This window comes from Sturnira hondurensis, unplaced genomic scaffold (assembly GCF_014824575.4).
Source record: "Sturnira hondurensis isolate 20B ecotype Veracruz unplaced genomic scaffold, ASM1482457v3 Scaffold0010128, whole genome shotgun sequence".
NCBI lineage: Eukaryota > Metazoa > Chordata > Mammalia > Chiroptera > Phyllostomidae > Sturnira > Sturnira hondurensis.
This window is the reverse complement of record NW_028082759.1, coordinates 26963946-26991236: the sequence shown is the minus strand read 5'-3', so window position 1 is coordinate 26991236 and position 27291 is coordinate 26963946. Positions and strand designations below refer to the sequence as shown.

At 46.0% G+C, this 27291-nt stretch overlaps 1 protein-coding gene across 8 annotated transcripts in view; it reads left to right on the top strand.

Moving 5' to 3' along the window:
• The first annotated feature begins 5577 nt into the window (after positions 1-5577).
• BLTP1 (bridge-like lipid transfer protein family member 1) overlaps positions 5578-27291 on the top strand; it is a 118679-nt gene continuing 96965 nt past the window's right edge. For all 8 annotated transcript variants that reach the window (XM_037058586.1, XM_037058588.1, XM_037058591.1 and 5 more), the window contains exons 1-9: positions 5578-5791; positions 7259-7345; positions 14439-14612; positions 17015-17131; positions 18294-18372; positions 19402-19466; positions 23601-23787; positions 25699-25780; positions 26148-26341. In XM_037058586.1, coding sequence (XP_036914481.1) covers positions 14516-14612; positions 17015-17131; positions 18294-18372; positions 19402-19466; positions 23601-23787; positions 25699-25780; positions 26148-26341 — 821 coding nt within the window. In that variant the 5' untranslated portion in view covers positions 5578-5791; positions 7259-7345; positions 14439-14515. The remainder of the gene's footprint in view (positions 5792-7258; positions 7346-14438; positions 14613-17014; positions 17132-18293; positions 18373-19401; positions 19467-23600; positions 23788-25698; positions 25781-26147; positions 26342-27291) is intronic.

Sequence of the window (27291 nt, the reverse complement as noted above, 5' to 3'; positions counted from 1 at the left end):
CATTACAGGTTAGGACAAAAGTGGCTTATGATAGCTGGGTATGGGGCAATCATTCAATTACTTGTTATTGAAGTGGCGGCTTATGGAAGGGAAAATATGATTAGAGTTTAATAAAAGTATACATTAGAGAATTACATCTTTGATGCATGATAACAAGGAAACATTTTTTTTCTTAATAAAAATGCTAGCAGTCTGATTTGTGACTTTGACGTTACTTAGATGTTCCATAAACCTTGCTCTTGAGAATTGTATCTCTTGCTGAGAAATTTTAGTCACTTTAGAATAATAATTCAATGGTAGGATGTCTAACATTTAAACTTCTTTGGCAAACAGAAGAAAATTAACTCCAGAATAAGAAAATTGGGTATATGTGACCCGACCGAAATACATTTGTTCCTGTGCTGTTTAAGTGAAGAAGGCTGGACACCTTTTGCTGTTACAGTGCTGATTCTGCTAAGGAGAAATGGTAGAAACCTGCAGTCAAATTTATGGGATTTATCATTTTAGGTTACATATTCAGCCAAAACGGAATTGATGCGATCAGTTTTTCATCTGGCTGAGTTCTCCCCTAAGCTCTCTGTTTCCATAATGTCTGTTTTCCCAATCACTTGCTCTGTCTGGCCAATAAATCACACTGGTATTTTCTCTTGTATTTTCATTGTTGAGTCCTAATAGTTGTTTATACATCCGGGACGCAAATTCCTTATCAAACGCATGATCACGAAAGTGTTTCCCCATTCTGTGGGTTGTCTTTCCCCTTCTGGATGCCATCCTTTGTAGCAGATGTGACCTAGTTCTCTACCTGGGGTTAAGCTCCAAGGAGAATGCTGGACAGCCCCAGGACTCACGAAGGGACCTGGACGGAACTTGAAAAGGCCTTCACATAAATGACTGCTGGGGGAGGGGCAGGGGACAGCCCAAACCGAGCACACAGTGGGCCTTGTGGACACTGAAGGACAGCACAGAACCAGTTGGATTCTGTCTCTCTTTAAAGTCCTTCGATGGCTTCCCGTTGAATTTAACCTAAAGTCCAAACTCCTCGTCACAGACCAGAACCTCCGACCCTCAAGTGTGGGCGCAGAACAGCGGCAGAGCCACCTGGGCTGTTGAACCTGCAGAGCCTCAGGTCCTGCCCCAGACCTTGAAGCAGAGTCTGTATTTTATAAAGGTCCCCAGGTGGTTTGTCTGCATATGAAAGTATGAGGAGCATTGGCATACACGATCATGAATGAATAGTTTAAACTACGTGGCGATAGTCAAGGTATTTATTTTCTCTTAGAAAGAGACAGTATATGTTATATTTGAGGCCTAAACTCCAAGAGTGAAATCCTGCTGGTATGATGCCTCAAAAACATGCCAGTGTTTGTGCCCTAATTTGCTGTGCCCCTCCACTGAATAGATCGATCGTCTAAGGAAAAACAAATCCCACCCATCAGCGCTTTCTAGAACACATACAAGATCAAGTGATAACTTACAAAATACAAAACAAAGCTAGAGTTTTTAAACAGTATGTGGAATGTCTGTGTCAAAGAATTATGGAAGAGTGACGTGAAAATGAGACCAGTTTTAGGAGAAGATCACATTTGTCAGGTGTGGTGGGCTCAGCTATGTTCCCCCCTCGAAGTTGGACGTCGTAGCCTTAACCCCCGGACCTCAGAATGCGACTGTGCTTGGAGGTCAGGCCTTTAGAGAGGTACTTCATTTGCGGTGAAGCTATTAGGGTAGTCCCGAATCCTGTCCGACTGGTGTCCCCGTAAGAAGAGGAGATGGGGACACAGGGAGTGACACGAGGGGCCCTCGGGCACAGAAAGGACCGTGTGAGGACACGGTGAGGAGGCGGCCATCTGCAAACCATCAGCAGGCGTCTCACGAGAAACCGAAACCGCTGACGCCCTGATCCAGAACGTCCGCGCTCCAGAACAGTTAGAAAGTATCTGTCGGCTAAGCCGTCCACTCTGCGATATTCTGTCGCGGCCGCCTGAGCAAACCAACACAAGAGTCAAGCCACCTTGTGTTTGGAGGGAGAAAGTGTAACTTGATGAGAAAGCCAAAGAAAAAGATGCTTACACACAGTTATTAGCAACCACACCTAAAACAAAAGCAAACCAAGAGGACAGCTAGATCAGGAGTGGAACCATAGAAATGAAGAACACATGGAGGGTTAGAAACAGGGGGGTGGGAGGAGGAGAAGGGGGGAGAAGGCACAGAAAATAGCATAGACCGTAGGTAGAAAATAGATAGGGGAGAGGGCGAGAATAGTGGGGGAAATATAGAATCTAAAGAAGTTGAGACACGTGGTTATAAACTAAGGGGGGAGAAGGGTGGGGGAGGGAGTGTGCGGGTAGAGGGGAATGAAGGGGGGAATAGAACAACTGTAATGGTATAATCAATAAACTATATTAAAAAAGATGCTTACAGTTCATGAAAATACTTTATTTTACTTTAGAGTAGGTAGCACGCACACATCACAAAACTTCGTTGTTATAAAAAGGGTGTGCGGTGGAAGAGAACTTTCCCCAAACTCTTCCTGGGTCAGGGCGCCCCGTTCATGCCTCGTCCTAATGACAGTCTGCACCAGGTCCTCCAGCATTTTTGCAGTTGTACCCTGTGCCTAAAGAGGTGTGCACGTGTGTGCCTGTTATTTTACAGTATGTGCCAGCGACAGGGGATTTTAACTTTTGTCCAAAGGAGTCTATGACCAGTACGCTTTGCAAGTCAATTTGTTGGCTTTGGCCTATTTGCTTATTATTTTCCACACACATACATATATATCTGCTCTCCAGCTTTTTCATAAAGTGTGTTGTGGCTCCTCTTGTGTCAGGGCATGCATAGCTGTCATATTTTGTCACCACTCCACAATGTTCCACAAGCTTTAAACTAGTCTTTGAGAACTGAACATTTTTACATTAACAATCTTTGGCTTTTACAAGCAGTGTAGCAATGGGGAGTTTGTACACTGGTCATTGTGAAGGTACCTGGATGATTCGTTCTAGAAGTGCAAATGCTGGGTGGAAAGAAATGGGCACTTAAAGTTTTAAAAGGGAATTGCCGTATTGCTCTCCATCGAGGCTAATGAATTCACATGCCCACCAGCAAGATAATAAGGTGTCTGTTTCCTCGAACCCGTTCTAGAACCTGGTGATAAATAGTTCCGTCCCTTGTTTGCAGTGGTGGTAACCTGAACTTACATTTAATAAAGTGACATAAAGCTTTATACACACATTTGTCAGATTCCTGATATGATTTTGCTGTGTATTAGGTGCACTTTTTGCTCCATTTTTTGAGGGACTAAATAAGGATGCACATTACACATGGGTAGTACCTGAAATACCTGGCATCCGTTCTTGTGTTTTGTAATTATGTTACATAAAATTTCTTGTACCATATGTTAAAAAATAAGTGCTAAAATTTATTTATAATACAAAAAACAAGTATCTAAGTATAAATAAATGAAACATTGAATTAAAAAATTAGAATAAAATATTTTCCCCTGAAAGTTTGGGCCAAAAATGTGGGTGTGCATCATACCCGGCAAAATATGGTTGTTGTGTAAGATATTAGCATTGGGGGGACTTGGGTGAAGGATACACAAGGCCACTCTGTACTTTTTTTGGTTATTTCCTGTGGATCTATAATTATTGCAAAGTAAAAAAAGAAACATCAAAAGCCATTAGAGGGCTTCTACCATCAGAACGATTCTTATTGAGGCCTCTGGATGGAGACAGTGGCTTCTGACCAGGTGGCAGAAAGTGAAAGCAGGTGGGGAACTAGGGGCGAAGGGGCCTCACCAGGATAATTGGTGAGTCCGATAGCCTATCAGGGGGCTGAATGGTCTTCACAGAATCAAACATCTTTAGAACAGAAAGGCTTTTAAAATAAACAGTCCACTTGGATAATGTGGTCTGGGTACCTGTGTCCAGTTGCAAGGTGGCTCTGGCCCCAGGGACAAAAAGGAAGCAGAGTCAGAAGCTCTGCAACAGTCCACTCCGTGGTCGGGTGTGATTCACAGTGAGTTTCAGCCCCTCACCCTTGTGATGAACCCTTTCTCCAGCCCCAGAGCAGTTTAGTTCAGTGAATTTTAATTGGAGGAGACAGAACCACATCCACATAATTTCTAGTACAGAGAACTTGTCCTGGGACAATTTCCCTCTTCTGCAGAATTTGTTTGAACTTGAACCCTTGTGGGATCCTGGTGCCTTACTAGGGAACCAAAGTTAAGAATGACGAGGATTCTTCCAACCTTTGAAAAGACCGTTGAAATTAATTTCTTTGTAGAAGTACAGAAATAAGCTCTAAAGAGCTCATTCAGATAAGGATGGTAGGAGCGTCCTGGTGGCCCATGGAAGGCACTAACATAGGTGGGCATTTTTCGGTTTCCATGCAGTGCTTCTATAAACCACTTCTGCCTGGACCTCGTTTCCTTCCAGGCAATAAAGGCTAATATGGTACCTCATGTGTTTAACCTTTCCCGAGTTTATTTTACATTTGGTTTTGATAGGGGACTCAAGACTTGGAAAATTTTAGCTTAAGGTAAAAAGTTGTAAGTCTAGCAAGTAACGTGTATGTTAAAGCTTTTGTTTCAGAAACTACCGTGAGGCCCATCCTGGCTCCTGGGAAAACCGCAGGGCCCCTGGGGCACTGCTAGTGATCACCGCCTGGGGACATCCGGACCTTTGTTCCAGTGAGAGCAGAGAACCTCTCTCCCCTGGGAACAGCCAACTGCCCAGAACAGGAAGGCTGCAGCTTCACTCACCCAATACCCCCTGAATTTCAAAGCCCTCACCGCACCTTGTTTATCCACCCATCCCCCACCTCATAAAAGGCCCTGCCTGGAAAGAAAAGACAAGATGGTTTGTTAGGGTATGAGCCCGCCATCTTCTCCGATCACTAGCCATCTGAATAAAGGGCCCATAAAAAATTCAATTGCTGTCATTGCTTATTGGATTTGGTAGTGACAGGCTGCCTGAATGCCGGTGTCTTTTCCGGCTACAGGTTTATGTCTGTTCCTTTGGGCTACGCACGGAACTCCTATGTGGAACTGTGAGATGAGGGACTTCTGCTCCGGGAGGAAGGCAGAGTAGAGATTTTGATCCAGAACTCAGCAGGTGGGATACAGGAATATTTGAGGGCATGAGCTTTGGAGCCACACTGCTTGTATTCAAACCCTACCTCTCCATGATTAACTGATGTAACCTCGCTGTACCTTAGGTTTTCACTCGTGAAACAAATAAATGGGGATAAGGGTGTTTCCTTCACAGGGTTTTGGGAGGGGTGAGTGCTTAGAATAGTGACTGGCCCACACTTTACACTATTTGCAATTGCAGGTCTCCTTGTCTCATGGGCGTATTTCACACCTGGCCCTAGCAATCAGAAAGCTTCCACAGTTACGGTTGTTCTCCACTTTTTCTGTTACAAATTGTGCCTTGGCTCCGCCTCCCGCCGGTCCAGGGGTGGGGCGAGGGCGGGGCCCCGCCGATTACTGGGCGAGACTCCGAGGGCGTGCCTCCAGGCGCTGGCGCCGTGACGTAGGACGTTACCAATTCACGCAAGCGCAGCGCAGGCTGGCCCCGCAGCTCGGACTCCCTCCCACCCCCGCCTCTCTCTGTCAGTGGTCTGGGTCGGGGCCAGACCTCCGGCGGAGGGCCTGGATCTTCGGCGGCGGGCCCGACTGGCAGGGCTCGAGGGTGTGGGCGCGGGCTGCGTACAGCCGGCACTGCTGCCGCTGTCCAGGGCCCTTGGCGTCCTCCAATGAGAGGCCGGACGGTTCCGGGCCGCCCCAGCGCTCGCCCAGGTTAGGGGACTGGGCTCGGTTCTGGTGGGCGGCACGTTATCCAGAGTCTCTGGACCTCAGGCGGGTCGGAGTCGGGAGGTTTGGCTTCGAGGCAGGTGCGCGCTACGGCGTCGGCTCACCTCCTAGTCTTCCGCTGTGCTCACCTTCAGCGTTGGGACCTGCGGAGCTGGTGTCGAAGGCCAGTGGGAAGGCCTGACGGGCCCCGGCGGGGGCTCGGAGCCCGGAGTAGCCCCTGCGGACGGTGCTGAGGCGGGTGGGCGGCGCCCGCTGGCGGGTGTGTGGCCTCTGCGGGAAGAACCGTGCACCTGCCAGCGGCGGCTACAGCCGCACTGGCACCTGGTTACAGGAGGCTGCGTAGCGCTTAATTCCGGGCGGTGGGGCTTCAGAACCCCCTTTCCTGCCCAGGCGACGTGTGTCTTGTGTTCTGAATCCTGTCTTGTATATGCTGGCTGAGTCTGCACAATGGAAGTGGACACATTTCAGCGGAAGCATTATCTTGGTCAAAGGGAGGTGAAGGAAAGTTGATTTTCTTTAGAGTCGTCGCTGCAGCCCCCCTCCGCCCACCTCTCCCACTCCCGACACCGCCTTAGCCTTAGTTTCAGCAGCAGAAAGTTAGGGACGCTTGTTAAAGGGAAGGAGAGTTTGTAAATTTCCTCTGTAAGGAAGTCATGGGATCCAAACTGTCTGAGCGTGTAAGTTTCAACTGGTTTCATGTTGCTGCTTCCCCTTTGTGCATGTCAGTGAAGCGATTTATTCTAAGTTAACTAGGCACGTGAAGTGTCAGAACAGATGAATTTACCAGAATATGTATCTCACAAAACTGTTGAGTGGTACATTAGGTGCATACATTACCTCATTTAATCGTTATAACAAGCCTATCATGTAAGGTCTGTTATTCTCCTTTTGTATGTGAGAAAACTATAAAGCCCTCAGCCCTAAAAAACAGCTCGTCCAAAGTCAGAGCTATGAATAAACCAGGTGACCTGGCTCCAGGTTACAGCAGCCCCTGAATCCGTGTGCTTTGCCATCTCCCAAGCATATTAAAAATTTGCAGGGTGATTTTCACTGGACAAAAAGTGCTCCAGGGGCCGGGAATAAGAAGGAAACCAGGGAGCCCTTCTTGCCGGCAGAGACCCAGCATTTGAGAGAACTTTTTTAAGGCCACACTTTGAGAAGGTTGTACGGGTAGCAGGGTGTGACTGCTGGAACCCTCTGACTATTAAGCCATGAGCGTTCCATAAGTACGGTAGTTTTGAAATGTTTGGAAGGCCATGGGTTGGAAATTGTGGCCTTGTTGTAGATTTAGGAGTATTTCTTATTTGGAGACATATGGAAGAAGGAAAGGTAGTATTAAACTAACATTAAAGACTTACCTGCAGGTGTAATCAAATCATTTAATCTGAAACTGTGAAACTGCTGGTAAAGCCAGAATATCTGGGTTATTAGTTGAAATCTTTTTTTTTTTAGGTTTGATAAGATGAAACACCACAGATGGGCCTTTTGAAGATAAGGAGAAGGAAAAACAACACTGAAGACATTGGGCAAAAAACCTGGGTAAATGTTTTGGCTAAGTTAGGAAAAAAATCTAATTCCCAATGAAAGCTCAGACAGAGGAAATCTGACTTTCTGTTTCAGTTGTGTTTTAGTCTGCTTTAAACGGTGGGGGACTGGGGGTGGAGTGGGGTGGTGCCTAGCTTGACCTGTCAGTCATTTTACTGGACTTTGGAACCACTGATATCTTCCTGACAGTTGAGTCACGGGCTGAGTTTGTGTGTCGGAAGCGTAAGGCCGCGGACACCTTTGTCTGGACTACCCAGTGTCCCTGTGCTTTTACCTCTTTTGCGTGCACATCGATCTTCCTGTGTTATAAAGGATTTAAAAAGAAATGATGAAAATTAGTGGACTTTTGGTTTGTTCTTCATACAATACTGTGTGTGGTTGAACTCAGGTGCACTTTTACGACGAGTCCTGTGGAGAATAGTAAAAGCTATGGTTTAGCATGACTAAGAAACACTTAACTCACTTGGCAAATATTTAGTGGGGACCAGAGTGTCAGGCATTATTTCAGGCCTCTAGTAAGAGCAGTGGTCACCATGGCCCTGAAGACCGCCAGAGCAGGGAGACTTTTTCTAGAAGGTAATATTTTTGTAAATCCATACATTTTCTTGTTTTTTTAATGCAAGGATGTTTTTTGGTTTATGTAAAAGACTAGGAAAGCAGCCCTGTGCAACCATATTGTAGATGTTTGTGTTTATAATCTTTCATATTATTTTCATTATTAAAGGGAGATAGCCTTCGTGCTACTTCAAGGGACAGTGGGAAACCAGGATTCTTACAGACTTCATTTGACGTACATTTTTCACATTAAAGATAGTGCTAGGATGGTAGAATTTCATGAGAGGCTAAGAAAACATTAACTCTTCAATTTGTGAAAATTTCGGGGTATTTCTATGTGACAAATAGAAGTGATATGTTCAGATAGGCAGTCTGGATGGTGACTTGGAGAGAAAGGAGCTTGGGGGCATGGTGATTAAGGACAGGCCATTGCAGTCACCCAGGTGGCGGATGAGAAACAGAATTGAAACAGTACAGATGGGAAGTGTGGACACAGATGGACTTGACAGTTGCAGAGGTGCCAGAATGGGCAGGATTCAATAGGCTGGAGAGACAGTGGTGTCTGGGTGCTTCCTCGTCACTGTCGTGCTCAAGCACATAACATTTAAGAAATACTTGCAGCATAAGTGAAATGGATTACCTGATGTCTCAGGACACTGAGTAGACGCTGGGGCCACTTCTGAGGGGGCGTAGGAGGAGCAGTATGGTTGAAACATGGTTGGAGGAGAGAAGTTCAGCGGGAGCTGTTGTATTTGAAGCCTCTGTGATTTCCACCAAGAACTGTCATCAGGCAGTTGTACATATGATCTGAGATATGACTTGTGGACTCTCAGTTCACAGGGATAGTTAAAAGCAGTGCAAGTGGATGAGATCATTCACGGAGAACATGTGGAGCAGGGAGCCTGACCTGTGGCCCAGGATGGCTGTGAACGCAGCCCAACACAAAATTGTAAATTTACTCAAAACATTGTGAGATTTGTTTGTGATTACGTATCGCAGTGTATTTAACGTGTGGCCCAAGACAGCTCCTTTTCTTCTGGTGTGGCACTCTTCCAGTGTGGCCCAGAGACGCCAAAAGGGTGGGCAGCCCTGAACGTGGAGCACTAGAGAGAAGCAAGGATGGGGCACACTGATACTGAAGTGTCAGGTGGAAGAAAAACACCCCTCAGAGGGGGTGGGTGGGCAGGGAGGTAGGAGGAAAAGTCACGAGCGGCACAGAAGTCAGTGGGAGAACTGGGTTTGGGAGAAGGACTGTGTATCAGTCTCTTTGAGACATCAGATAAGATGAGGACCACATAGTGTCCATTGGGCAAGCCAAGTAAGCAGCTGTTGACCCCAGCAGGAGGAATTCCACAGCGGGAGCCTGCTCACACTGGGTGAGAGAAGAGGAAGAAGAATCGGTGAAGCACACTGACCAAGCTGGATGGGCCGTGGGTCAAGGGGGCTTGGGGTAGGCTTCTGCCAAGACAGGTAGGAAGGTGCGATGATCATGGACATGGTGGTTAGTAAGAGTGCAAGTAGAGGGTGCTTCAGGAAGTCTGTGCAGGAGACCCCCACTTGCAGGAGAAAGAGAGAATGGTTCCTTTTCAGAACTGGTAGCCTTTTGGGTGTGGGCCTGCTGGCTGCTGATCTTTTGGTAAAGAGGAAGAGAGAGGGGTGAGGGTAGTTTAGCTTAAGAGTATAAGTATGGACCATGTGTGTAGAGAGACTTTGCAGCTATCTTGCAAAATTACCTTCTTAAACTTTGGATTCGTCACCTGTTGCTGAATAACAACTTACCCCAAAATTTAGTGGCTTAAAACATTATCTCAGGGTTTCTATTGACTCAGAACCTTGGGTGTGACTAAGATGATTGTGTTTGGCTTAGGGTCTCTTAAGAGCTTGTAGCCAAGATCTTGGCTGAGAGGGACTTTAACCACCTGGGCATCAGCTGGGGCCGGGCGATTTGCCACCCTGTTGGTTCACTCCCATGGCTGTTGGCTGGAGGCCTGGGATCTGCCCCTCATGCACCTCTCTAGGGCTTCTTAGTGTCCTAACCAGGCAGCTGGCTTCCCCCAGAGCAGATGCCCTGGTAGAGGGAGCAAGTTGGAAGCTGTGGTGTCATCTGTGACCTGGTCACACACCATGGCTGCTGCCCTGTTCTTTTAGAATTGTGTCATCAAGTCCAGCTCCCATTTGGGAGGGGAATTCATTAAGCTTCACCTCTTGGAGGGAAGAAGATTGAAGAGTTTTTGGACATATTTTCAAATGACCACATACCTTTTGTCAATTGCCATTTCCTTTAGGGGGCAAAGCTCTGTAGAATGATGTAGAGATACAGTCTTTATGACCAGGTGAGAGGGAGGTACAGAGAAGTGGGGAAGTGGTTCAGCCAGAGATGCTAATCAGGCCCCAGAACTAGATGTGTTACTGCTTGTAGTTATTTAAAGGAAAAAAATTGCTGATCTTTGATTTAATGGAGGATTGCTTTAGGAGAAAAAATGCCATAGTGGGTAAAATATGAATTTCTTCTTATACCAAGATATGAATTCTGGTAACATTCATTTTAGCTCCTAAAGTAGAATCTAGGGCTGGGAGGAGGGAACTTATTTTTCACAGAAAAAACCCTATAAACCAAGAGATTGTTATCGATTTCTATGAACATAAGTGATGACAGGTAATAGGACACAGACTCTAAGGCCAGACAGTCTAGTTGTGACCCCAGGACGGCCTTAGCTTCTGCCCCAGTTTCCTTGTCTGTGCAAGGGGGGATTGTAAGTGGGTAGTTATTTGTGGTGGTTAGATGAATAAATACGTGTAAAGTGTTTAGAACAGTGCTGGGCACATAGCAAGCAGTGAATAAATGTTAGCCATTGCTTTGGTAGCTCTATTTGAGTGGGGAGCTAATTCCACGGAGTTAACATTTCAGAGAATAAGATAACATTGACCAAAATGTTTAGAGTTTAGACTTTAAATTACTGACCTTATTGTACTTTGTCGCTTTTTATGTGTGTGTACAGTGTGTTTTTATCTAGCTCCAATCCATTTGAAGTACTGCATCAGATGTCCACATAGTATGGTTAGGGCGTATCCCCATAAAACTCACAGAAGCAGGCTTTAACGCTTCTTTCCATAAGAGTTCAGTTTCAATGGTAGCAATATTCTTTGCTCATAGGAAGTGGCTGTAAGATGAATCTGTTGGCCTCTTTCCATGGCAACATGCTAATGAAAGACCTTTTCTCTGAACGTGATGTAGTGAGAGTGGTGGTGAGCAGGTGTGGCCACTGTCTTCCTCCCGCTGCCCGCACATCCGGAGACCCCGTTTTCCTGTTCCATTGGGTGGGCAATTTGAAGAGTGTTAGGGAAGGCTGTCTGACTGAAGTGACTTAAGGTAGAAGATGAGAGAGAAGCTTAAGGAGTATATGCAAAAATGGGAACGGTTTTACTACAAGAAACCTTTAGAATTTTACCTTGCTAATGCTTTTTGGTGTTAGGCATTCTCATATATTTTTAATCAAGATGAAAGTGTGTTACATTGAATTCTTGATTAAAAGGATTAAAAGAAACTAGCAGAGTGGGTTTACCAGCCAGCACGAAAGGCAAAACGCCCCCACAGCTGATCCCTGTGTGGGCTGTGGTGGTGGGCAGGTCGACCTTCTCCTCTGCGGCCCTTTCTGCCGGCCCCTGCAGCACCTGCGGGAGGGCCCTCGCCACGGTGAGCCCTGGGGGGCTGCTGGGGGTGGGTGCTGCTCAGGCCTCACAGCCCTTCCGGGGCCGGGCCGGGTTGGCTCTTCTCACCCTGTGGGGGGGCGTGTTCTCCGCAGCATTCTAAGAGCTTTTTTCCTTTCAGTAGGAATCTAGGTGAAACAGCCCGAATTTCTGGTTATAAAAGGGAGGTTTGCTACAGTGCAACATTTTTTTGTTGGGTGACATGATTTCCCAGATGTTAACAATTCTTTCAGCTCTAACATGAAGTATTTTTGTAGCACGCATGACGATATTGAAAAATACGTGTGTTTGGTTGGCTGATTTGTGGTGGTGGAGCCGTTTGTCACGTGTGTGAGCACTCCCTCAGTGGCGAGTGCCTGCCGGGTAGTGGGCGTGCGTCAGTGTTTGGTCTGTTCCCACGAGTCCCGCTCACTGGCGTTTGTACAGCCGTATTATTTATCTTCACTTTGTGGTTTAGGCCAAATAATGTCTTTTGATTATAAAGTTCTGTTTAGCTAACTATATACACTTTATGTCTTACATATTGCAACGAATGAGACACAATTAGATTATTGTTTACTGCTATACATTTTATTGTTTTTTACCTTAAACGTTTTTTGTTGAACTGATTTTTTTAAAGAATGCTAATCACAGTGATTGTAATGACTTTCTTGTCACGCACTGCGCTGTGGGTTTCATGTTTGCGTTAGCCCCTCCTACAGGGAGAGAAGGCCATTCACACAGAGGACGCAGGCTCATGGTGGAGCAGTGACGTGCACCAGCTGTCTCCCAGTGACGGGAGGGTGGGGGACCCCGAGCTTTCCATTTCAAATCTGACTTCAGAGTCCACCCTGGTTCCAGGTGGCCAGACGATTTCTGTTATTTCTGATTGAATGTTATGTTACCACTTAATTTTACTGGGATTTAGAGTTAGTGGATAGTGAAATTGTGCTTGTCACATGGAGAATCCAGGGCCTGACTACATGACCTCAGAGAATAATTGTCTGTTTTGTTTGTTTAAATGAACAGAACGGGCGGTTAGATACCTTTGCTCTGTGTACACAACTGCTGATCCTGGCTGAAACCGTGAAAGAAACTAAGTTTGCTTTTGTTGTCCACCGCATTGTTTTTAAGGCTTTCTCCATCTTCAGGAATCTTGGGACTGGTATAATATTCTTGGGTCTTGCTCATACTATAACACATGGTAATAATTAATGGTAGCTATTACTGACATACTTTAAAGTTACCTTGGTATTTTAAGAAAGAATAGTGGTTAGTACTCTATTTAAATGAATGGATGGTGGATTTTAGGCCTCGTACCCTAATGGGTAAAAAGTTTTAGGCAGATATTTTCAAATCACTGTGTGCTCCGGGGTACCACTGTCACGTGAGATGTTCAGTTGCAGTAAGTACTTCTCTGTTTTCTGTACTGATTTGCACAGCATCGTACACTCAGAAGGAGCATCACAAGCACATTTACTTTACTAGGACGCTTGCCTTTAGATGCTTGAGTGCTCAGGCTATTTGAGCCATTGTAGAAAAAGTTCAAAGGAATTGGAACACTCTTAAAATATCCTTTGTATAAAAATGTTGTGATCTGATTTGTGTTTTATTTCTGTTTGGGAGTGTCACTATGTCACAGGAAAGACAGGCACTCAGTGTGTTCGGGAGCTCCTTTGTGTTGGTACAAACTGAGGTTTTGGGTCAGTTACCCTGCTTGGTCAGACACCCGGTTTCTTAACTGTTAGAGAGGACATACATTTGACGTTGAAATTGGGAACCCTACAAAAGTATCTCAAGATAGTTTGTTACAAGTGCACCAAAACTAACCAGTAACTGCAAAGTTTTCAAGTACGAATGTATATATTCTTTTTTAGTCTCTCCAAGGACATGTTTTTAGTGATTTTAGAGAGAGAGGAAGGGAGCCCTGGCTGGTGGCTCAGCCGGTGGAAGCATCGTCTGCACCGCAGTGTTTGGGGTCCAATCCCTGGTCGGGGCGCACACTGGAGGCAGCCAGCTGACGTTTCTCTCTCATGTCCATGTTTTTTTCTCTCTCCCTCTAGAATCAGTAGTCATATCCTTGGGTGAGGATTTTTAAAAAACTTTAAAAAAAAGGAAGAAAGAAAAAGCTTATGTTGTAAAGTTAGCTGCCACATTTTAAGTTGCTGGTTGATGGATTTTTCAAAGCTTTGAAAAGTCTGAGAACATTCTTTACAGTTTTATTGTGATGTAATTGACATGTAACATTGTATTTTCTTGAGGGTGAAAAGGATCTTCGGAAATACTTGTTTATCCTCGGCAGTAGTTGATAATTACGTACTTTTGTAATGATGCATTTATCTCATTCCAATATTATCTTCCTCCTGTGGAGCAGTGAAGCAGGTTGACTTGCAGGGTGTGTCTCTTCCGGTTGGAGTGTGTAACTGATGGCTTTTTGTTGGGTGTGTAGTGGAAGTTGAGTGGTAGTGTGTGAGGGCTCCCCCTTCTGGCCTCTGTACTCCACCTTAAATGAGGTTTCCCTTTATTGCAGTAGTTTTCACGATACTTGCTCTCTCCGTATTGTTGAGATGAATGTCTTTGATTGTATTTCAGGATAATGACGTCCCTCTTATTTAGATCCGGAATATAGTAACTGAACCTGTTTTTCTATTCATACTTAGAATGGTGAAATCAGGATGTTAAAGTACGATACATTGTCTTACGTTTCATGTGGAAATGTGGACATGTTTTGTGGTTGTTTGTTGTATTTTTGCATCCTTATCACTGAAAGAACCAGACTGTGGTTTAATAAACTTTCATGTTTATTAAATTCACCCTTCTCCCCCTCACATGATTTTCCTTGCAGGGTAATAAAGCTCTGAGTCGAAATTTGACTTTGAACTCTGTTGCACTTGTAGATGCTGCTCTGGGAAAGCCGCAGTGATGGACCAGAAGAAGAACGAGAGCATTGTCCCCAGCATCACCCAGCTGGAGGACTTCCTTATAGAGCACAACTCCAATGTCGTCTGGCTCCTCGTCGGTAAGGGGAGTGTGTTTCCTCGCACATCACTGGTTTTTGTGCATGGAATAACCACTGCCACATTTTAAGCAGTGGTTGGCTGAAGTCGGAATGCTTAAAATACCGTTTGTTTACTTTTTGGAAAGGAGATTTAATCTGTGTTTCCATGAATATTCGCTCTGGGAACTGCTCTGGGAAGCTCTTTTTCTTAGGCTGCTGCCCTGGCTGGCTGAGGGAGGGGGCAGAGGGGGGAGACGCTGCCCTTGGCCATGCCTCTGTGTTCGGGTCCACTCCCCACTGCGTCCCCCATACAAGGGAGGAACCTCCCGGGAAAATGGGACACGCCGGCCTACGGAGCTCCTCTCCTTCCTCGCTCCCCACACTCTGGGCAGTGGATTCTCCTGGTAATGGTGCTTCTATCTAATATCCGGAACGTTTCCTACGTGCCTGCAGACAATACACAAGAGTATAGTTAAATGGCAGAGAGAGGGATGGGATACGAGTGATTGAACGTGGATGATCAAACGAAAGGGAGGAATACTGAAACAGTAGCCTGCAAGGGGAGCTTCCTGTAGACTGTTACCAGGAAGTTTTCGTGGAAGAGTGGTGTTTGACTTGAGTTTGGGGTAGGGATTAAACGGTGAGGAGGGAAATAGGGAGGGTGGGGTGGGGTAAGAGAGGACAGGGGGGCCAATGGTCTTTGTCAGGCACCGTCCGTGTGCGCATGCTCTCTCACTGAACGCTCCCGGCAGGCTTAGGAAGGCTGGCGGTACCCTTCCCCTTTGAACATGCGGGGAACTGAGGCCCAAAAGGGTCACATGGTCAGCTCTCAGGGCCCTTTTCTCTGAACGTGCGCTGATGCTGCTTTCCTGCCGCCAGGGACCTACGGTGGGGCCTTGGGTAGAGGTGACGGGGTTGTAATGATTCGTGCAGGACTGGATTACCATTTAAACTTTGAGTGCTATTTTCCCCAGTGGATAGGCATGAATTAGTTTAAATTACCATTTGATAAAAGCAAAAAAAAAAACGGAAAATGAAAGGCAGAGCGTTAGTATGGAGTAGGACTTCGTAAAAGCAGTTTGATTAGGGACAGAATTCTTCCTTGTTTCCTGTGTGTCCCTCGGCTGCCATCCAGAATTTCTCTTTTCTGGTGTGTACGGCCCCTTTCTTTAAGGAGAAGTCAGCAACAGCGACCAGGAAAACACCGAGCGGCCTCAGGAACTCAGAGGGGTGGGGCACGGTGCAGCGAAGAGGCTCCCGCCCCAGGCTGCGGGACCCCGGCCACCCTTCCTCTGAAGGTGCCCCTGGCCTTCCTGAGTGGCTGGCAGCAGCCGTGGGCACGGTGGTTTGCAGCAAAAATTCACACGGCGTGACGTGCAACCTAGAGCACGGTGTCTCAGCGAAGTGCTTTTTCCAAAGAGCTGCTCTGGGGACAGTTCTGTGGGCTGATTGCTGCACCAAAGCCGTCACCGTCCATCTCAGTCTCAGCCACCCTGCGACATGTCAGTGATGGCCACGACTTATCACATTAAATGATGCTTTTAGAAGTGAAGAGCTGAATTTGATGTTCCTGAAAGGCTACTCACGTTAAATGGCTTTGTATGACTTTGTCCTAATTTAGTAAATAGTTATATTTTTTAAATGGATGGGTAAAAAAATTATCAGAAAATGCTTTCTTGTATTTTACCTTTTGTATATTCATGAACTAGTTTTTTGGGGAATATTATAAATTATATAAGTGACTATAAACCTTATGACAAATGGGCAAATTTGGCATATCATTTATTATAGTGTATTTGGTAAAAGTAGGCATTTTTAAAAGGTTATTGCCTTATCAATTATGGCAAAAATAGTATAAGATGTTCTATTTAATATAGATATGCCTTTAAGTGGGCTAAATTCCTATTTATTTCTATTGCTTTTTTTAAAAAACAGAGTTGATCAATTTAAAATGTAATGACTTTTCTCTGATTCAAAAAATCATCAGTTTTCTTTCTTTGTAAGTGACTTTAGCCTTTAGGAATAGCTTGGGAATGCGCTCTTAGCCTACCAAAGGTAGATGTTTTTCATAATGTACGGAGTGACAGGCTTTCTTGCCCCAGAACACCATTCCCTGTGTTCGTCAGTTGAAGCAGCACAAAGCAGTGAGGGGGAAATAGGAGGAAAGCAGAGGGCGTTAATTGATCCGACTGGGACCTGTGCCTTCCTGGCTAGTGGTTGGAAGGGATCGGGGGAAGCTGGTGAAGTAGAGCCGGCCTCTGGTTTTAGAACCTGGGTATTCCGCTGTAAGAGGACACGCTCCCACACCACCATTTCCGAACGTGGGAAACGACCGGTCACTAATGAGGTTTTACTAACGAGGTTTTACTAGGACGGTAAGGTGATTGAAAGTGACACCCGTCTGCATTTTTTTCTCCCAACAGCTACCATTTTGTCCTGTGGATGGATTATTTACCTCACCTATTATAATTCTCGGAATGTTGGTCTCATTTTGACATTGGTTCTTAACAGATTGTACAAACGAGGCTATATCCACATTGGTAAGTTTGAGTAATTCTGAGTTTTTTCTTCTGTGTAATCTTAAGGTATTTATTATAAATTTATGTTTTATGAACAGGTAGTAGCTTTAGAAATTTCCTTTTGTTTTATGAAGGTCTAACGAATTTCTGTCATGCAGCACTTTGTGACATGTTATGTCCTTTACCTCATTCTTATTTCTCAAAGTGTTTCCACAGTTCTTTTTTTTTTCTTTTTATTGATTCTAGATGGAGGGAGAGGGAGGGAGGAAGAGAGGGAGAGAAACATCGATGTGACTGAAACATCGATTGGTTGTCTTTTGCACACGCCCTGACTGGGAACCGAAGTACAACCCAGGCAGGTGCCAGCCTGGGAATTGAACCCACGACCTTCTAGTCTGCAGACCTTCTGGTCTGGTCAGAGGCCAACAAAGTGAGCTATCCTGGCCAGGGCTCCATAGTGACCTTTGACTATAATTTGAAAATACAGATAAATATAAAATATGGAAATAGAAATTTCTCATGATTCTACGATCCAGAGGAAGTTTTGAATGGTTGATGAAGTATTAGTTGTGTTTTTTCTTTTTTAAGTAAGCCATACTTTAAAAATTGGAGTCATCTTGTGTGTTTCATTTTGTGGCCTGCTTTATTAATTTAGTTTCTGACTGCTTATAAGTGGGAGGTTTGCAGAGAGATAGGAGGGTGTGTTAGGAAGCTCCATGCTTCGGGAAGTCCTCCACCAGTGGGGACAGAGGGAGAGGGGACACTGGGGAGAACTGCCCTTCCCTGGAGCTGCCTGCCTGGCGGTGGACGTAGACAAATGCCTGTCAAACATAGTCTTCCATGAGTCGGAGGCAGTGACTGGTTCCTGGCGTCACACCAATTGATGGAGGAAAATGGCGAATTAGGCACCGCTTTGGGTTTATTTAGGGGCTGTGCATAATTCAGGGAGTTGTGGGGCAGCTGTTAAAACCGATCTAGTAGCTCAGCCCATGGTGGTGTTGCTTGTGGCACTTGTTTGGAAAGAGTGATAGAGATCAGTGAGGTTGTGAGGCTGTCAGGGAGGGAGGCAGGGGGAACATTGAATTATTGAATAAATTGAGTGCTAAGATTATTTTAAGTTTTAAAGGCTTTACTATCTATCAAAAGAATTACATTAATCGTTTTTGTTTTTTTCCTGTAACAGGCTCCTTCTCTTTCTCTGTTCTTTCTGGAAAAGTCATGGTCCGTGAAATCTATTACATCACAGAAGACATGTCTATTAGGTAAAAAGCAAAAGCAAAAGCAAATATAAGAACCTGTCTTAAGCTTGAAATGTTGAAAAGATTTTTCTGATTCTGATACTTTATTTAATATTACTTGGTTGTTCAAATAAAACCATACATCAAAAATCATTATTTTTAGAAAATCAGACCTGATGAGTTAATGTTTTAAAATGTTTCGTTCAGTGGATTAATTTACCCAAGGGTTAGACTGGCAATAAGTGTATGAAATAGCAGCCTGCAGAAACAGATAATCTCCTTTTACTCCAAGTTGAAAAATTGAGCCGTTAAATTAACTGACCGTTTCTGTTGTAGAGTTTCTGGCGGCCATTTGTTGTATACAGTCAGGGCAGAGATGCTGAGAACTCTCATCCATGTGGTCCTTATGGCGTCATACGTTTTTAGACTTGTTTAGCATCTGCTAACAACTGTAATTTTACTTTAGAAGAAGGAAACACAAATCTGAATGTAATCAGAAATAATAATATGTTGATGTGTTCTCTCTTCTCTGAGCCTTGAAAGAAAAGCTTACTCTATTTTTGTGATTTTCTTAAAATTTGCTTCTGAGATACAACTTGGAAACATTTGAGCTATTTGAGAGATGCCAGGGTTTGGCAGCTTCTCTGTGACTCTGAAATTACTTCTAAATTAAAAGTGAAAAGTAGAAGTTGAGGAGCTGGAAGTTCGTCCTTCAGGAGCGTGACCGGACACGTCACTACGGAAAGGGGGGAGCGTCTGTAAAAGCCCCCTGGTGCGGTAGCGCCCCCTCTCAGGATCGGCCTGGTGCAGTTTTTACACCGTTAGGGAGATCAACGAGCGAGTTTTCATTAGCACTTTATTTTTCTGCTGAGCGTAGTGTGGTATTACATTTTACCTTCATTTAACTAGACGAGGCGAACCCTTTAGGTACGCCAGTGTTCTGCTGAGAACTCTGTATTTCCTTATGATCGGTTGCCTGCCTTTTATAATAACTAAGAATCAAGTTAAGTAAATTGTTACTTAGAGTTCCGTGTTGTCATTTATCTTGCCTAGAATTCAAGATGGATTTGTCATTTTTCGGTGGTGGAAAATGTATAACCCAAAGCAGAAGCAGCATGGTGAGTTTTCATCTTCCCAGGTATTTGAAATTGCCAATCATATAATCAGATTTCATTTATGGGTTTTGAAATGCTTCACATTTTATAACAGATAAAAATATTTTGAAAAGCCTGGACTTCACAAAATTCCGACTGGCGGACAATCAGAGTTTTTACCGGTTGGCTGAAAATGCCGTAACTGCTTCCCTCTCAGCTGGGTGAATTGGTTTCCCCTCGTGCCTGTCTGTTCAGGGCATCCTCAGTGTGACCCTGCCCGTGTTTCCAGCCTTGCCTTCAGCCACCTGTGGGCCTGACCCATCGCGGGGTGGGCGGCCTCCCCAGCCCCTTTGGCTCTTCCTCTAAGATACTTCTCCACGTCCCAGCTGCGCTGCCCGCCTCCCGCTCCCCCGACATGGCTCCTAACCCTCAGTGATCTGATGTGGCAGGGTGGATGGAGAACAGGGAATGCAGACTGTCTTCGGGTTCTGCTTTTATCTTCAGATTTGGGCCATCCCAGAATCCTCCCGGTCGTTTTATGGCTCCTGCCTGTGGCCCTAACCCTCCTACTCAACACTGACCAAACCAGGGGCTTCGAGGGGAGTAAAGACCTTCTTTTCCCTCTCAAATAGTGAGTCTCAAACCTTCTGGTCTCAGGACCCTTCATCTCCTTGTAAATGATTGGAGGCCCACAGAGCTCTCGTTTATGTAGCACATCAGTACTTAGTGCATTCAGAATTAAGTCCAATAATCATAGAAACACTTTTATTTCACTAAAAATATCTGTGATAAATCCATTACATATGAAAATAAATAACGTTCTTTATAGAAGTAATGTTTCCAAAGCAGAACAAAAGTGAGAAGAGTATCATTGTTTTGCATTTCGTAAATCTCTTTTAAATGTCTGGCTCCATGGAAGACAAGTAGATTCTCTCCTCTTCTTTTGTGTTTAGCCTGTCGAAGTGCCATACATCACGTAGCCTTTAAAAACACCCCACTGTCCACTCGTGGAAGAGTGAGAAACCAAGTCAAACATCTCAGTATAATAACAGTACTAAAATAGTTTTGACCTTTTGGTCCTCTGGAAAGGTCTTGGGAGCACCCCACAGGTCCCTGGACCATAGTTTGGTAGCTGCACTTGACCCTTGAACCACACAGGGGTTAGGAGCACCCACCGCCACCCTCCCTGTGTGGTCAAAAGTTCACATACAACCTCTTACTCCCCCCGAACTTCACCAGCAGCCTTCTGTTGACCAGAAGCCTTACAGGTAACATAGTCTGTTAACATGTATTTTGTGTGTTATATGTATTATATACTGTATTTTTACAATAAAATAATCAGAGAAAAGGAAATGTCAAAAAAATCATAAGAAAGGATATATTTACAGTATTTATTTAAAAAAATCTGTGTGTAAGTGGACCTATGCGGTTCAAACTTGTGTTGTTCAATAGTCAGCTGTCGTATTCTAGAAGGTGGGTCCTGGGAGAGTAGGGCTGGAAGAGGACGGATAAAGCCCTCCCGCCCTTCCTCAGCTCACAGGCCCTCCTGGTGTCCCCAGGGCTCTGAGTGGTGGTGGACTGGGGTGGGGGCTCGCCGGGGGGCCTGACTGTGGGTGACCACCGTGTCAGTGCTGTTGGAGTTCTTGCAGAGGTCGGCCCCCGTGTCCCCGCCTTGGTGGCCTTGGTGAGCTGGTGCCCTGCAGTCGGCTGTCAGGTCTGTGGGGAGGGGAGGTGCTGCTGTGCCCCTCCAGTGAGCCGGGGGTGGAACGAAGGGGGCTCCTGCTCTCCTTCGCACAGTCAGCACTGCTTGCGCATCGCTGCCCGTGCATCGCTGCCCATCCAGCCAGGGGCCCGTCCAGACTCTCGCGCCCATCGTTGCTGCTGGGGCTCCTCTGCCCGTCTCCACGGCACACTCCTGACGACCGGGTGTTTGCACTCGGGGCTCGTGCTAAGCCGTTGTGTAAGGACATTGGAGAACAAGTGGCCTGAGTGGGTTTTGCGGTATGTGCACACACACAGAGCATGAAGGAGGGAGTGCGGGAAATGAGCGTGGAGGAGGGTGGGCGCAGGGTCCGTGGAACTGTGAGCCAGTTTGCGGGGAGGGCACTGTGTCCCCCGAGGTCAGGACAGGCTGCGCAGATTGGAGCAGGTCAGCAGAAAAACATGAAGCAAGTGAGGAAATGGGTTATTGCCAGTATGGGGGCCTGGGGAGAACATTTCCTGGTGGTTGTGTTCCCGTTTCATTACCAAGATGGAAGCCAGTTTACTCGAAGTGAGTATTGCTAGGCGAGAAGCGTGCCACCCTGTCCGAGTTTATAAGGTCCCTGAAAGGACCTTGGAATTAATCTGAGAGAGGTGGGGCGCCAGCAGGAAACTAGGGAACGGAGTGGCATGACCTCGGCTGGGCTTTGAGAGGCCTGGCTGACATTAAAGCCCAGGCTTGGTGGGGGTCAGGGCAGGGGCAGGGAGGCAGGATGCTGTGTTCCCTGAAGATGCTCGGGCTGCAGCGATGTGGGCCCGGGCGGTGGCGAGGGGCTGGCCTGGGCTCTGCGCTGAAGGGCGAGCACCTGAAAGGACTGACTTGCTGCTGAGACAGGGTGCTGCGGAGCAGGTTCGGGGAGAAGTTGGCATCTGGTTGGGTGCCGTGCGTGAGATCCTGTGAGACGTCACAGGGGACACTTTGGAGCAGGCTGCTGGACAGGCGACCCTGGCACTTCGGGCAGAGGCCGAGGGGGGTGACTGAGGGAAGGCCTAACCCCGGTGAGGGCTGGGGTCTGATTTTATCTCTTGGAGATGGATAATGATGCTTATTACCATCAGGTCTTAAAACACCTAGGTGGTCTAGGTCTGAAAAAACGAGCGTGTTTCCTCTTCTTAGTTTAAAGAATTCGGCCTGCAGCAAGAACGGGCAGAATTTGTGACACGGTAGCTTTTCGTCACCTGGTAAACCTGAAGGGGTCGGAGGGAACGTAGGTCGAGAGCTATTTTTAAAAGGCCTGAAAAATTTTAGCTCCTGAGCATTGGTTTTTTTGAAGGATTGGGTTTATGTTTTCCCATCACTCGTCTGAGGGAGCAAGGAGGAAGAGCAGGGTTGGAGGGGAACTGAAAGTGTCGCTGTGCAAGAGTGAGCGCTGTGATTGGTGTCCCTTAGTGAGGTTTTGAAGCATGAGAGGCACTGTATTTTCATTTGTTGGTTTAAACGGAAGATTATGTTTATCTAGAGCACTTGACATTTCATCTGCTCTTTTGCTAATAACTTGAGAAATTTTGGAGACATTTGGCATCTTACCACAGGTGTATACCTCATATTTAAACCGCAGCTTAAGGTAATGAAATGAAAGTTAATACCAATTTTTGTACCCGTTTTTAAAAATTAAATGGGTCATATCCACTTTTATTTGCCTTTCAATTGACTTTGTTCTATATGTATAAAAGTGGATAAAAGTTTGAAAACAAGTCTCAGGAAACACGTGTGTGGTCCGTCTCAAAAGCCGGCACTGGCCCTGGACTGCCCTCCGGGTCCCCTGTGGTCGGATGGGCCGCTCTGACTCCGGTGCGCTCTGTGGGCACCACAGGCGCCCTGGTGGCACCGTGCAGGTGGACTTGGTGATTACTGCTGCTCCCTACGGTTAATGTCCTTGTGTTTTGCACTTGAAATCGGAGCCTGCGTTTCATACAGTCTTTGTTGTTTCAGCACTGGGTAGTTTTTTAGACACAAGCCAGTGGCTATGCAAAAAGTCCTTCCTGTGAAGCAGAAGTTTAAGTACTGATGTGATGTTTAAATGCGTTATACTTTGAATATTCTACTATTTGCATTTTAGTATAAATTTATAGCTATATTAGGGTAAAGTTTCACTCTTACTCTGTACATGGCAATTTTCTGTTCTTAGCATAAATAAAATCTGTGACTTCTGTCACTAGACAACCAGAATCTAGAAATTTAGGTTGTATTTAGAGCACTAAACTAAAATGTCCCAGTGACATCAGCTTTTTCCTTTTGCCAGTGTTTTACATGTGTTTTAAATGTGACTCTCTTCCTCATAGAATTGTTTTAAAGTAAATCATTTAAGTTACTTTGCTGTGAAAAAGGCGTGACCGAAACTCTGGCGTTTGTAAGACGTTAACCAAGAACTGTGTGTGTGTTGTTGGTGTCTTCAGACCCCAAGGCAGAGACCAGGCTGTACATCACGGTCAACGACTTCGAGTTTCACGTCTACAACCGTTCGGGGCTGTATGGACGTCTTCAAGAGTTGTTTGGCTTGGAGCCAACAATAATCCCACCCAGGAAGGAGGAGGATAAAACACGGGAAAATGGGAGAACAAGAGCCCAGTCCAAAATTGAAAGGTTCGTTGTCACACTTGAATTTTATTAATCTCAGACATGTAAACATTCACTTGCTTATTCATAAGCTTATTCGCTTATGTAGGAAAGTGAGAGACTTTTTTTTTGTTACCAACCTTGTATCCTGCAGCCTTGCTGTACTCACTAGTTCTAAGAGGTTTTTTTGATCTGTTCTTTCCGACTTTCTGCATAGACAGTTGTGTCACCTGCAAATGCAGGAAGTCTTACTTCCCCCTTCCCGGTCTCTGTACCGTTGATTTCGTGTCTTGTTGCAGTAGCCGGAACTTCCAAAGCTGAAAGGGCATGGCGAGGTGGGGCTCCCTTGCTCCGTCCCAGACCCTGGTGGGCAGCTTCTAGCCTCTCCCCCTGCAGTGCGGTGCTGACTGTGGGCGCTCTTCGTGGAGAGAGGGCATTTCCCTCTGTTCCTGGTTTACTGGGGGGTTTCAACCATGAATGGCTGTGGGATGTGGTCGCATGCGTTTTCTGCATCTAGTGGTATGATCATTTGCTTTTTTGGTTTTAGCCTCTTAGTGTTAATTGATTTTTGAATGTTGAATAGCCTTGCATACCTAATAGTTTTTGTGTAGGTAAATAAGGAGGACATTTATTCGCAATTAAGTATTTAAAGGATATTATGTCCTAGGCACTGAGCCAGGGCACCTAGCTCTTGACAGCTCACCAGGAATATGACAGCTCTTCTGTCTCTAGGGAATTCATAGCTGACTTGGGACTTAGATCAGTTAATGGGCAAGGCCATTTTAGTGCGAGAAGTGTTACCACAGGGACCAGAGTAGGTTTCTGTGGACACACGCGGAGGGCTGGGGCCTGAAGGGTCTGGAGGGCTGGGACCTGAAGACGAACGAGTTGGCAGAGGTGGTCACGTGGGTCTCCCACTGAGGAGGGACATGCGGGGCAGCAGGAAGTTACTCACTGGGGCTGTGGTGGGTGTGTGAGGGGGGATAGACGAGACTGAAATGGTTAGCAGGGTTGAGGGCTTTACCCCAGGTCAGTCATGCTGTGCTGTGACTGGGGGGCGATGAGACTGGGCAGGGAGACCCGATGCAAAGATGTTGTAGCAATTCACCATGTGGGCTGGTAGCAGAGGGAAGGAGAGAAGTGGGTGGAGTGAGACAGACTTAGGTGGATGAATCCAGAAGGCGTGGTGGGTTAGACAGGGAGATTGAGCAAGAAGGGCGATAACAGCGACTCCGCATTTCTTATGGAAGCAGTGGGTGTGCCTAGTCGGGCAGCTGCAGGGCGAGGGGAGGGCAGGGGGTGGTGGCGAGGTCCCATTCGTGGAGACGGCCCAGGAACGTGGTTCAGGAGATTCCAGGGGGTCGAAGCGAGATGCCTCAAGTTTCCTGTGACGTCTTCATGAACTGCCCTGGACGTCTCACATCCTACGCGTCGTGTGCTCTCGGCCTGTGGTTTTCGCTTTATCGGGAGGACGTTGGCACGGAGTGGTGAGAGGGGGAGGAAGAGGGTCGGCTCAGCTGCCAGAAACGCGCCAATGATAGGAGACCTCGGAGTGACTCGTCCCGTGGTCACTCGTGTGGACAATAATTCTGGCTATCTTGTAAAATGTCCTGTTGGGGTGCAGTGGGCACGGTGGCAGGTGTAATGACATCCTCTCCCAATTTGCACTCGGGACGTTAAGGCTTGTCATTCTGAGAGTGCAGTTTTGTCATTAGTGCTCGCCGACCCGAAAACTGACACGTGACCACCTGCCTCCCACGGGCACTTTAGGGGTGTCAGTCTTCGGGTAGACAGTCTCCGTCTTGCTTATGGGAGCCACCGAGAAGCACACCTGGAAAGGCGTGGCTGGCATTACTGATGGATGTTTTGAGGAAGTCCACTGTATCCTCAGGTATTTAAGTTTTCTTATGTATGTCAGCTTTTGTTTTTTTTCCTCAGAGTAAAAGTGAAAACAGAATCTCAGGACCCCACATCTTCCTGGAGATCCCTCATTCCGGTCATAAAGGTCAACGTGAGCACCGTGAGTCGGTTCTGCTACAAGGGACGTTTGGTGGGCTCATGACAGAAGCTTTTTTTTTGCAAACATAATTTTCACTTAAGAAAAGAATGTAATTTTGTAGTTATTTTGGTTCCAGCTTTCATAAAGTGTGAAGGAATTATTTTAACACCAGTACCACTTCAGCACAAATTTATTAGACCTGAAAGCCTATTTGTTCACAGGGCTTGAATCTCTTTAAACCCAGGTCTGCATTGACCAGGGCAGCAGTTTCATTATAGATAGTGGTAAAGTGGAATCATTCAGTCGTTGCTTGAAAATGCTTGTTACTCGGTCCGCTAAGGGGAAAACACAGCCTGGTAGTATGGCACGATGTCTCTCCTTTTCTCAGGGACGCTTGGCCTTTGGAAACCACTACCAGCCGCAGACTCTGTGCATCAACTTCGACGATGCTTTCTTAACTTACACCACGAAGCCGCCCTCCAGTCACCTGGACCAGTTCATGCACATTGTGAAAGGGAAGCTGGAGAACGCGCGCGTCATGCTCGTGCCCAGCCCACGATACGTCGGCCTTCAAAATGATGAGTAAGAATCCTTGTAACAGTCATTTCTTTCTGCTTTAATCTTTAAAAAAGATTTTATTTCTTTATTTTTAGAGAGAGGGGAAGAGAGGGAGGAAGAGAAAGAGAGAAATATCAGTGTGTGGTTGCCTCTCATGTACCCCCCCCCCCTACTGGGTACCTGGCCTGCAAGCCAGGCATGTGCCCTGACTGGGAATTGAACTGGTGACTCTTTGGTTCACAGGGCGGCTCTCAGTCCACTGAGCCACACCAGCCAGGGCCACAATGATCTTTTTATATCTAATGTAGATATTAATTAAGATGTTTAGCATCCTTTTAGTTTCTTTGTTACAAGTTGGGCAGTAATGAGGTATATTTGCTATTAAATCAATGAATAGTATAGTCCTGCTTTATAAGGAAAGTGGATATGCTATCCATTGGTAAACTCTAATTTAAATATTTTTATAAGATTATGTAGCTATAATTTTTTTACCCTTTTCTCCTTCTTAGTGTATTTGGGAAACTCATTTTGGGCAATTAAGCTTTGGTATTTGATAATAGAAAATACACTTTACAGGTGGGTTTGTTTACAAAAGGAATGAGTAAATAGTAAATTCAGCAAATTCATTATGGTGGAGTACCATTGTGAGTTAATGAAATTTGAACTTGAGTTGAAATTACTCTTGGGAAATGGTTGAAATGAGGCTGGTACACTTACGATGGAACTTGCTTGGCATTCAAGTCCTGGTCAGATTTTCACCCAGCTTTCCGGATTCGCACCCTGCCCCTTGAGTAGCTCCTTGCATCAGGAGGCAGGGTGCACTAGTGATGCACTGTGGGCTCCCCTCGTGGTGGTGGGCTGCTTGTGTATGAGAGCCTGGGGCAGAGGGAACCGCGGACACACAGCTGCCACCCGACGGCAGGCTACACGCTCGTGGTTGGAGCACTGAGCATCCTGTCTTCTGGAACTGTACT